The sequence below is a fragment of the Schistocerca americana genome, chromosome 8, assembly GCF_021461395.2.
Source record: "Schistocerca americana isolate TAMUIC-IGC-003095 chromosome 8, iqSchAmer2.1, whole genome shotgun sequence".
NCBI lineage: Eukaryota > Metazoa > Arthropoda > Insecta > Orthoptera > Acrididae > Schistocerca > Schistocerca americana.
In genome coordinates, this window is record NC_060126.1 from 51,686,406 (window position 1) to 51,698,655 (window position 12,250).

Sequence of the window (12,250 nt, forward strand, 5' to 3'; positions counted from 1 at the left end):
GTTGTTTTGCGGCAAGTATGCAGAGCTACATAAGTTGACTAATTACATTAAATCCCATTGCAAGATGATTGAAGCAGATTTTAACACAAAAGAAAAACAAAGACTTGATACAATATTATGAAAAGGAGCAGTCAGAAACTAAGGTCGTTTGTGTGTGTGTGTGTGTGTGTGTGTGTGTGTGTGTGTGTGTGTGTGTGTGTTGTGCATGTATGCATGTTGTCTATTTCTGATGAAGGCCTTGTTGGCCAAAAGCTTGTTTTCTGACAGTCGTTTTGTTGTCCCTATCTGTGACTCACCATCTCCGCTGAATGATGAGTAGCAACAATCCTTTTCATAATATTGTTATTTTTAAAAAACTTTACTGACCCAAATATTTTAGTTGTGCTACTCAATAGAGCACAATTGAAACCACTTTTCTTTCTGCCTCACCACAGTAAGAAGCAAGAGTACTTTGATGACACTGCTGTTAGGATGTTGCAAACAATTTCTAAGCTATTATACAGGGTGTATCAAAATAATAATGTGATTTAAAAAAAAAAAAAAAAAAAAAAAAAAAAAAAATTTGCAAATACTTAAGAAGAATTCTTCAGTGGGATTGATATCAGAAATGACAGAGGTCATATGAAGAGTTTTGAAATGAAAAGATACAAAATGTCGCAACAACTAGACTGGTTGAAATTTGCATTTACCTCTTTGGGATAACATAGTGAGTCATCTTGGGATATGAATGTTATGTCTGGCATGGTTTAGTGTGTGTGTGTGTGTGTGTGTGTGTGTGTGTCACTTCCCCCTAACAAATTCAAAGCTGTGCCCTCAGCAGGCAAAATAATACCATATTTTTCAATGTCCACTGTGTGATACTCACTGTATTCCTTGAGCATGGGAAAACCTTTAACGATGATCTGTACTGTGAGACACTCGGTAACCTACACAAGTCCATCAAGAACAAATGGCCTGAGCTGCTCACGGAGGTGGTGATTCTGCTTCTACACCTACATGATTACTCTGCTATTCACAATAAAGTGCCTGGCAGAGGGTTCAGAGAACCACCTTCAAGCTGTCTCTCTACCATTCCACTCTCGAACGGCACCCGGGGAAAACGAGCACTTAAATTTTTCTGTGCAAGCCCTGATTTCTCTTATTTTATTGATGATGATCATTTCTCCCTATGTGATGATCATTTCTCCCTATGTAGGTGGGTGCCAACAGAATGTTTTCGCAATCGGAGGAGAAAACTGGTGATTGAAATTTCATGAGAAGACCCCATCGCAACGAAAAACGCCTATGTTCTAATGATTGCCACTCCAATTCACGTATCATGTCTGTGACACTATCTCCCCTATTTCGCGATAATACAAAACGAGCTGCCCTTCTTTGTACTTTTTCGATGTCATTCGTCAGTCCCACCTGATGCGGCTTCCACACCACACAGCAATACTCCAGAATAGAGCGTACAAGTGTGGTGTCAGCAGTCTCTTTAGTAGACCTGTTGCACCAATGAACCACAGTCTTTGGTTTACTCTACCCACAATATTATCTATGTGATCATTCCAATTTAGGTTATTTGTAATTGTAATCCCGAAGTATTTAGTTGAATTTACAGCCTTCAGATCGGTGTGACTTATCGCGTATTCGAAATTTAGCTGATTTCTTTTAGTACCGTGATGACAAGCACCCAAACGTCTCCAAGCACACGACATGTAATGGTGAAGTTCAAGTGGGAGCAGCTTGAGCATCTGCATCTGCATTCACTGTATGACTTCCATGTATTGTTCTGCTAAAAAATCATCTCAAAGGGAGGTGCTTCAACTCAGACAATGAATTGAAGGACTCAGTGGAGGACTGGCTTCTGTCACAACTGCAGGAATTCTGGGAACTGGGAATCCGTCAGCTCATGAAACAATGGTGTACTGGTGATTACTTTTGAATAAAGACTTCAGTTATACCCACGTCGTTGCTCTTGGGTTCCCAGTAGGGTCATAGTGTTGAATAAGTACAACACTTAGATGAGTCATTCTCTTCATAGTCTAGTCATGTCTCTTGTTTGAAACATTACAGTTTTCCAACCCTCTTGGAAACATAAGAGCTTTTCATCAGCATCTACATATTTGGTAGGAAAGTCTACATTCATACAATACATGCATTTTAAATAACGTGATTCTTTTTTTAATTTGCAAGCCATAATAGAACTGTAAGTGGTAGATAAGCTGGAAGAAACAGACAGGCACGAAGTCAGACATATGCCTCATAAGAATTTGACAGTATGTAAGGATAGGGAAATGTACTAAATTAAACTAAACAACAAGCTCAGCATCTTAGAATATTATACAAATATAGACAACATGGCCAGTTATTGGAGATGGATACTTCTACAAAGAGTAAAAGTTGTTGTGCTTGTGAAGCAATTAAAAGAAAAGAAAACAATAAATGTAACAAGACAACAGTTACAGAGGGGTGTCTGAAGGTGATAGAATATACTGAACTAAATGAAGCAGTCTATATACATCTTCTTGAGGATGAGTGTTCTTCATCCTTCTACAGCCTGTGCAAATATTCCTATATTATGCTCTACCTGTTCATTACACGTTGCCCATGAAAAGGTTTGTCTTCTGCATGAAGCTTGAAGTGTAACTTTTATTTCCAAAGTGGAGAATATGCTCTGGTTTAAGTTGGCATCTATATTATTGGTTGTTGCGGACTACAGTCATTTGCAGAAATAACCATTGTGGCTTATCTGTGAACTATGTCTACTTTCTTCCCAACAAAAGCTACAGTCTATTATTGTATGTTTCAGTTTGGATTTAATATGTTCCCGGACATTCCTCGACCCTTCAACACACAGTTCAGATGTTTCTCTGTGTCCATGTTGCCTGGAAATGAGAGGCATGATGTTGAAAGAGGTGGTAAAAGTAAGTATGCTTCATAAAAATGTCATAGTATGGGTTCATCCTTGATTAAATATTTGGTAAATGAACTCCTGAATGAATGTTTTTTGGACATGACATTATAACTAGTTACGTAGATTCACATGTTGTAACATTTTTACTTAGAGATCACAATTTGTACAATCATTAAATATATAGCAACTAGCTGAGTACCCAGCATTGCCTGGGTATGTTTTTATTCCAGTTCTATCAGCCCATCTCCTCTTCCCCCTCTCTTTGTCCATCTCCTCCTGTCCACCTGCTCCTCCCGCCCATTCTCCCCCCTCTGCCCATTTTCACCTCTTCCCTTTCTATGTCAATTTTCTCCTCCTCCTCACCCATATCTGCATCCATCTCCTTCCCCCTCTCTGTATGTCCACCACGTTATCACCTCCATCCCAATAAGAGGTTGCTGATTCTTAGGTCCACAGTATTTCTTTCCACATAGGGAGTAATATATATACCAAGTTTGATTGGGTACATATAGAGGACACATTTTGCACATATTTGTACACATATTTCACCTGTATCTGTATCGATTTTCATTCTTTAGTTTTCTTTTTACACTGCTCAATGTTTATGATGTCCTATCTCATAAACTATGTGTCGTACATTGATATAATTTTGCAAGTACATTCAGTGGTATATGCACATACTGCCTGCAAAGAGTGTCATGAGTCCAGTTAGCAGTAAAGAAGTAATAAATTGTCATGTGTTATGCAGCAGTTTTACTGCATGAATAGCAAAAATGTAGTAGGCAATAACTTTTTTCCTTATATCATTTCGTAACGGTTTGTTGCTAGTAACTGAGTGCTCTTATCTTCAAATCCTGCATGCGTAAAATCTGGAAACTCACGTATTGTGTGGTACACTTCTTTTTCAGCCCTACCCCTTTGATAGGTATGTGCTTCTTATCCCTTTTGCCACCCAGTGATTCTTTCCAGACCATACGTGGTATGTATACCAAGTTTGGTTGAAATTGATCCAGTGGTTTAGGAGAGTTGAAACATCCATACATATACAGGGTGTTACAAAAAGGTGCAGCCAAACTTTCAGGAAACATTCCTCACACACAAATAAAGAAAAGATTTTATGTGGACACATGTCCGGAAACGCTTAATTTCCATGTTAGAGCTCATTTTAGTTTTGTCAGTCTGTACTGTACTTCCTCGATTCACCGCCAGTTGGCCCAATTGAAGGAAGGTAATGTTGACTTCGGTGCTTGTGTTGACATGCGACTCATTGCTCTACAGTACTAGCATCAAGCACATCAGTACGTAGCACCAACAGGTTAGTGTTCATGACGAACGTGGTTTTGCAGTCAGTGCAATGTTTACAAAATGCGGAGTTGGCAGATGCCCATTTGATGTATGGATTAGCACGGGGCAATAGCCGTGGTGCGGTACGTTTGTATCGAGACAGATTTCCAGAATGAAGGTGTCCCGACAGGAAGACGTTCGAAGCAATTGATCGGCATCTTAGGGAGCACGGAACATTCCAGCCTATGACTCGCGACTGGGGAAGACCTAGAACGACAAGGACACCTGCAATGGATGAGGCAATTCTTCGTGCAGTTGACGATAACCCTAATGTCAGCGTCAGAGAAGTTGCTGCCGTGCAAGGTAACGTTGACCACGTCACTGTATGGAGAGTGCTATGGGAGAACCAGTTGTTTCCATACCATGTACAGTGTGTGCAGGCACTATCAGCTGCTGATTGGCCTCCATGGGTACACTTCTGTGAATGGTTCATCCAACAATGTGTCAATCCTCATTTCAGTGCAGATGTTCTCTTTACGGATGAGGCTTCATTCCAACGTGATCAAATTGTAAATTTTCACAATCAACATGTGTGGGATGACGAGAATCCGCACGCAATTGTGCAATCACGTCATCAACACAGATTTTCTGTGGACGTTTGGGCAGGCATTGTTGGTGATGTCTTGTTTGGGCCCCATGTTCTTCCACCTATGCTCAATGGAGCGCGTTATCATGATTTCATATGGGATACTCTACCTGTGCTGCTAGAACATGTGCCTTTACGACACAACATGTGGTTCATGCATGATGGAGCTCCTACACATTTAAGTCGAAGTGTTCGTACGCTTCTGAACAACAGATTCGGTGACCTATGGATTGGTAGAGGCGGACCAATTCCGTGGCCTTCACGCTCTTCTGACCTCAACCCACTTGACTTTCATTTATCGGGGCATTTTAAAGCTCTTGTCTACGCAACCCCGGTACCAAATGTAGAGACTCTTCGTGCTCGTATTGTGGACGGCTGTGATACAATACGTCATTCTCCAGGGCTGCATCAGCACATCAGGGATTCCATGCGATGGAGGGTGGATGCATGTATCCTCGCTAACGGAGAATATTTTGAACATTTCCTGTAACAAAGTGTTTGAAGTCACGCTGGTACGTTCTGTTGCTGTGTGTTTCCATTCAATGATTAATGTGATTTGAAGAGAAGTAATAAAATGAGCTCTAACATGGAAAGTAAACGTTTCCGGACACATGTCCTCATAACATATTTTCTTTCGTTGTGTGTGAGGAATGTTTCCTGAAAGTTTGGCCGTACCTTTGTGTAACACCCTGTATACATACATCCATTTTTATAATATGTACCGATAAAATGTCAGAGTAATTGCCTGAAACTGACAATGAAACGGTGCATGGGGTGGGAATCCTTCTGTGACAAGTTTTTTATCAGTTCAGTGATTTACAATAGGTGTTTTGAAATGTGTTCATCTTCAGGTGTTATTACAGTATATACTTCTAGTGCTGATTGGTTGATATATTTTATACTTCAAGTGTATATAACTGTGTGAAAATAGAGTCCCAAAACAGTGAACAGAAAAGCAAATTGTTCCTAGTAATTGTTTTTCCTTTATGTTATGAGGTCATCACAGGAGCTGATTGATGTTTCGGGCTTGGCTTGCAAAATCTAAGACCTATATATATTGTGTTATCAGTGTTCAAAAATGATTTTTCTTTAATCTTTCATTGAACCCAAGTATTACCTCAGTGTTCTAGAGCATAGCTTCGCTCTCTGCTGACCCAAGCGTACAATTCCTAGCACAACCAAAGATTGTTGTTCTACCCATTAGCTTTGAAGTGTGATGTGGTCGAGATGGTGAACACCCCTATTTCAAGTGTGTAAGATAGGGTGAACGTGACATCACTCATTACACATACAAATGGGCATAGATGATATGAATAATATTAATAGCAGAAATAACATGAAACTAATGGGACACGAGAATTAGGGGATCTTGAGTAAGGACAAACTAAATATACAATAATCCTAATAATGCAAAATGCATAAATCAAGCAAACAGAATCATCAGCAATCAACAAAACCACAATTAGAAAATATGAAAAAGGGTATCAGCAATTTCCCTTGACCTACAAAGCACCAAGGAAGACCACAAAGCCACATAAAGCTATAAAAAATGGATAGTGGAAATGTCACTTGACCTGTAGGGCTGAAACCAGGTGCACAGAATCACAAAATAAAAAATTGCCTCTATAGCTAATATCAGAAAGCTTATCATACCAATGTACATAAAACAGATGCCACATCACCTACCCACCACAATCCAAAATAATAAACAATAACTAACAACACAACCCAAAAATTCATAAACAATTGTGTTAACAATAATTTTGATGTACAAGAAAACAGCTAAGTACATAAAGACCTCTTGAATGGCCACCTTAGACCTCTCAAACTAGGAATCCATCCGGATATAACAGTAAGTGTTGTCTCACCAACAGTGCCACATATAGTGATTCATGGTCTAAGATGCTGAAACTTTCGTCAAGTGTCATACTTTGTCCACAAATGTAATGTTTCACATACTCAGAAATTAAACCAATAACTAGAAATTTCTCAGCGTATCATATCCCAGTGTAGGATGCAGGGATGTGCTGATGAACTTCGTTGTCATATCCATAAGTAACACAAAACAAAACATAAATTTAAATATCTAGCAATAAATAACGCACCACACCAACTCCAAATGCAAAAATGAATTTTGTCAATAATTGCCTACATCCTTGTTGATAATTGCCTACATCAAAATAACTCACTCACAAACTGCCATGAACTCTTCTGATATTATTCTCACAAACAACACTCACTGATGAGCCCCCAGGGGCTCAGCATTCATTTGCTGGGTACGGGCTTGGCGACCCCGGGGTTCCTGAGCTGGGGATGTAAGCGCCGCCCGTCCCCCGTCACCGTAGCCTCTGAGCATACTTCAGCGACCACCGTGCGGTGCGGCGGTGGAACGTTGTGTGTCCCAGGGAATGGGGATCTTGGCTTGACCGCCCGGATCGCGAGGATGGAATCAACCTCTATAAAAAAAACCTCAATCTCAAGGTGTGCTGCGCGCTGATGAGATGCATGGCTGTTGAGGTGGAACAGTTGATAGCGGGCAACCTCTGGGGAACCTGCCGCACCTCAGTTGTATAAGGCTTACCTAGGCACGCGGGGCTCTGTCTAGGTGGACTTGTAGTTCCCTAGCTGCTCGTGGGACCGAGATGGATCCTTCGAAATCCTCTTTTCTTCCTCCCAGTGGAAAGGGTGGGCCGCTGGAAGGTTCTAACACCCAGTCTCTTAAGAGGGCCCGTGCAGTCAGTCCCCCTGACTCCGGCGCTTCTTTCAACAGTCCAGTCTTAGGTAACAGAATGCATTCTGGTAATCCGAATGTGTTTGTCATTGTGAAACGGAAGGAGGGTAGTTTTGAGAAGGTTTCGCCCTTCTATATACAAAAGGGATTGGAGGGAATCTGTGGCTCCTTAAAATCGGTGAAGCGCTTACGTAATGGGACCTTCTTAGTGGAAACTTCCACTTCCCAGCAAGCAACTAACCTCCAATCTGCTAAATGCCTTGGGGAGTATGCCATAGACACTGAACTGCACAGCACCTTGAACTACAGCAAAGGTGTTGTGACGTGCCGGGATCTAGTTGACATTCCCAAGGAAGAACTGCAACGTGAGTGGGCTCCGGCAGGTATCGTTGATGTTCAACATATCATGAGGAGGATTGATGGCAATCTTGTCAAATCCGACTCCTTTATTCTAACCTTCAATAGCACGAAACTTCCTGAACATGTGAAAGCTGGCTTTCTTCGCCTTAGTGTGAGGCCTTATTTCCCGACCCCAATGCGCTGTTTCAAATGCCAGCGTTTTGGGCATACCACCTTAGGATGCAAAGGCGACGCGACTTGTGGCAACTGTGGTAACGCTGCTCATGACGGAGTTGGTTGCTCCTCTCCAGCCAAATGTATCAATTGCTCTGGGAACCACCCCGTTTGGAGTAGGGACTGCCAAATATTTTTAGAGGAACGCAAAGTCCAGGAAATAAAAACAACTAAGCATATCCCCTATGGTGAGGCCAAGAAGATCTTTCAGTCGATGCAGCCTCCCACATTTGCTACGTCTTTTGTCTCCCTGGTTCAGAAGCCTACTCCGCAAGTCGATGCCTCCACACAGACAGAGGTGGTGAGTGTTGGCACTAATACATGCAGCTGTCAGTGCACTTGCAACGCAGCCAGTGTTTCAGAGCCAGTAGCCCCTATTCGAATGGCAGACAAAGGTACAGTGGCGAACTTGGGCCAGCCCCTGACGCCTCCAACAGCTAAGGATGTTCCGAAGCCCTGTACAGCCATTACCACTCCAACATCAGCTCCCCCAAAGCCCACCAAACCGCAGAAAGCTCCCATACAGCAACAACAGCGGGTCAAATCCTGTAGTAAACCGTCTGACCATGCAGATGTGGTTTTCCGTGAGGCTTCTTCTGACTCTTCCCCAGAGTTGATGGAATCCGATGTCTGTGTGGGGAAATCATCTCACCCCACGACTGCCCCTCCGCCTGCTGCAGTCTCCCCGCCCCGTCGGAGAGACAGGATGAAGATGCTACCCCCATAATAGATGGCTCCCATACTCCAGTGGAACTTGCAAGGGTTCAGGACGCATGTGGAGGAACTTCGTCTACTCTCTCAGGGTAGACCACTGTGTCTCTGTCTCCAGGAGACGTATTTCCATCCATCATACTCCCCTGAGATACGAGGCTATACACTCCACAAAAAGGACGACCTGCGTGGAGAGAGAGCTAGAGGAGGCGTAGGTATTTTCGTCAGGACGGACTACCACTCCTCGCCTCTCTCACTTACGATGACTTAACAGGCCGTCGCTGTGTCCGTGCACGTGTGTCATCCATTGACTGTATGTTCACATTACTTGCCCCCACATGATGCTCTTGATGAAGCGGCCCTCACCGACCTTCTTACACAGCTCCCCCAGCCAATCATTATTTGTGGTGATTTTCATGCCCAAAATGTGCTTTGGGGCTCTGCAATTACCTGCCCCAGGGGTAGAGCAGTTGAGAGGCTTCTCCTGTCATCCTGTGCCTACTTGCTCAATGGAGGACAGAGTACTCATTTCTGCACGGCGACTGGGTCGTTCTCTGCCATTGATCTCTCGCTTGGCTCTCCAGCTCTTGCCGCCAGTGCTCACTGGGAAGTGGTCGCTGACTTGCACGGCAGTGATCATTTCTCTATCTGGATTCACCTGCCAGATAGCGTGAGCCCCGAAAGGAGACCACCACGATGGGTGCTCAATGGAGCTGACTGGACGCTTTATAACCAGTTGGCCCAATTCGAACACTGTGCGAATGTTGAGATGTGGGTGGATCATATTACCCACACAGTCCACCACGCCGCTGCAGCGTCCATTCCACACTCCACAGGCCACCGGAAAAGGCCGCCTGTGCCTTGGTGGAGTGCCGACTGCCGCTCTGCAATCAGGACCAGGCGTGCGGCTCTGCGTCGGTTCAAGTGTCGGCCGACTGCTGAGAATCTTGCAGCCTTTCGGGTGGCGAGGGCAAGATGTCGCCGCATTATTCGTGAGAGCAAGAAGAGGTCGTGGCAAACGTTCCTGAACACCATTAATCATTCCACCAAAAGTTCCATTGTGTGGGAGACCATCCGGAGAATTTCTGGCAGAGGAGGGAGGTGCCCCATAGCTGCTGTAATGACTAACGGCACTCTCCACACGGCTCCGCGAGACATTGCCCAGACTCTGGCAGCGTATTTTGCCACAGTTACTGCAACAACCAGTCAGGATCCAGGTTTCCAGCGCCATAGAGCGGTTGCTGAGAGATGTAGTCTGAACTTCCAGTCCACCTCTCATGAAGTTTACAACTGCCACATTTTCTATGTGGGAGCTGGATTCTGCATTGTCTGGAGCTCGTGACACATCCCCTGGTCACGACAGGATCCATTACAGTATGCTATGGCACCTCACAATGCGCAACAGAGAACTCCTCCTCGCACTTTTTAATGACATTTGGGCGTCGGGTCACTTTCCTGACGCGTGGCGTGAGGCAGTTTTAATCCCTTTTTTAAAACCTGGGAAAGACCGCACGAGCCCAAGTAGCTACCGTAGTATTGCCCTCACTAGTTGCATAGGGAAGACCTTGGAGCGGATGGTCAACCGCCGCCTTGTCTGGATGTTAGAATCCCGGCAACTCCTTAGTCGCTTTCAGTGTGGGTTCAGGAGGTTTCATTCCACCTTCGATAACCTTGCTCTCCTGGAGGCGGCTATACAACAAGCTTTCCTCCGCCGTCATCACCTTCTAGGTGTATTTTTCGACATCGAGAAGGCCTATGATACCACTTGGAGGCGTCTCATCCTGGCGCAGCTTCACGAATGGGGTTTTCGTGGTTGTCTTCCTCTTTTTATTCAGTCTTTCCTCTCGCCACGATATTTTAGATACCGAATTGGTGACGTCCTGTCTGATCGCTTTGAGCAGGAGAATGGTGTCCCTCAGGGTAGCGTTTTAAGTGTGACTCTGTTTGCCATCGCTATTAATAGCATTACGTCCCTAGTGAAAAGTCCTGTCCAGTGTTCTTTGTTTGTGGATGATTTTTCTTTGTTCTGCTCTTCTTCAAGCCTTGCAACGACAACTCGTCAGTTGCAACTTACGATTAGGCATTTGGATGACTGGGCGCAGAAGAGTGGATTTAAGTTTTCCACCGAGAAGTCTGTATGTGTTCTTTTTAACCGTTCTCGTTCGATTTTAACCTTTCCTGAGTTGCGCTTGAGGGACACTATTCTTACTTTTAAAGACACGGTGAGATTTCTGGGTCTCATTTTTGACTCGAGGCTCACGTGGTTACCTCATCTTAAAGACCTGAAACGGCGGTCGCTTCAGGCTTTAAGTATTTTAAAATGTCTTAGCCACAGTACATGGGGAGTTGACAGGACTTGTCTGCTCCAGTTTTACAGGGCGTTTGTGCGATCTCGGCTCGATTATGGGTGCACGGTGTATGGGTCTGCGAGGCCTTCGTACTTAAAGATTTTGGACGTTGTCCACCATGAAGGGCTTCAGTTGGCCACTGGGGCATTCCGAACTAGCCCCATACCAAGCCTCTGTGCAGAGGCAGGTGAACCGCCACTTCATATGCGGCGACGGCTACTTACGGTACGCCAGGCGTATAAAACTTTGTCCACACCCTACACACCTGCCTACCATACCGTTGCTCAGCCTCCTCTGGCACGGTTATTTCATACCCGGCAACATGCGACACAGCCCTATGGGATTCGCGCACAGGATTGCCTCGCTGCAATGTCTGTGGCTGGTCTTCGTGTTTTACGTCGCGGTTGGAGCAGATCTCCACCATGGCTCCTCCGGCGACCCAAACTTATTTTAGATTTGACTCGTTTTAAGAAGGATGGCACGCCAGATTTTACATTCCAGTCACTGTTTTTTAACATTTTAGATGTGCATCACAGTTTCACTGTCGTTTACACGGATGGCTCCAAACAGGAGAATTTCCTTGGCTGTTCTGTGGTGTTCCCTGATCATGTTACCCGGATTCGCCTCCCTGCTGAATATACCATTTTCGCAGCGGAGCTCCACGCGATCCTGAAGGCACTGGAGCAGATGCATCGTGTTCGGGGCGATCGATTTCTTCTCTGCTCCGATTCTCTTAGTGCCTTACAATCGCTGCAGAACCTATACCCGACTGAGGAGATGGTCCAGCTGATACATGACCAACTGTACTTGCTCCAACAGCGGGGTAAAGAGGTATCCTTCTGCTGGGTGCCTGGTCATGTCGGCATATGGGCCAATGAACAGGCTGATCGGGCTGCCAAGGAGGCCTACAGGGTGCAGGATGTGGTCCAGTGTCCTATCCCCTTGCAGTCAGTCATCGCTGCACGCCACAGGAAGTGCATGGAGTTGTGGGAGGACGAATGGCTGGCGGTGACGGCCAATAAACTGCGGTCGGTAAAGTCAACCACTCGGCCGTGGCG

General features: G+C 44.7%; 1 protein-coding gene across 2 annotated transcripts in view; it reads left to right on the top strand.

Moving 5' to 3' along the window:
- LOC124544980 (ubiquitin fusion degradation protein 1 homolog) overlaps window positions 1-12,250 on the top strand; it is a 65,799-nt gene that overhangs the window by 5,261 nt on the left and 48,288 nt on the right. Inside the window, exon 2 of one of the 2 annotated variants that reach the window (XM_047123729.1) lies at window positions 2,795-2,909. In XM_047123729.1, coding sequence (XP_046979685.1) covers window positions 2,795-2,909 — 115 coding nt within the window. Of the gene's footprint in view, window positions 1-2,785; window positions 2,910-12,250 lie in introns of those variants that run through there. The other variant, XM_047123728.1, reaches the window with a different exon arrangement.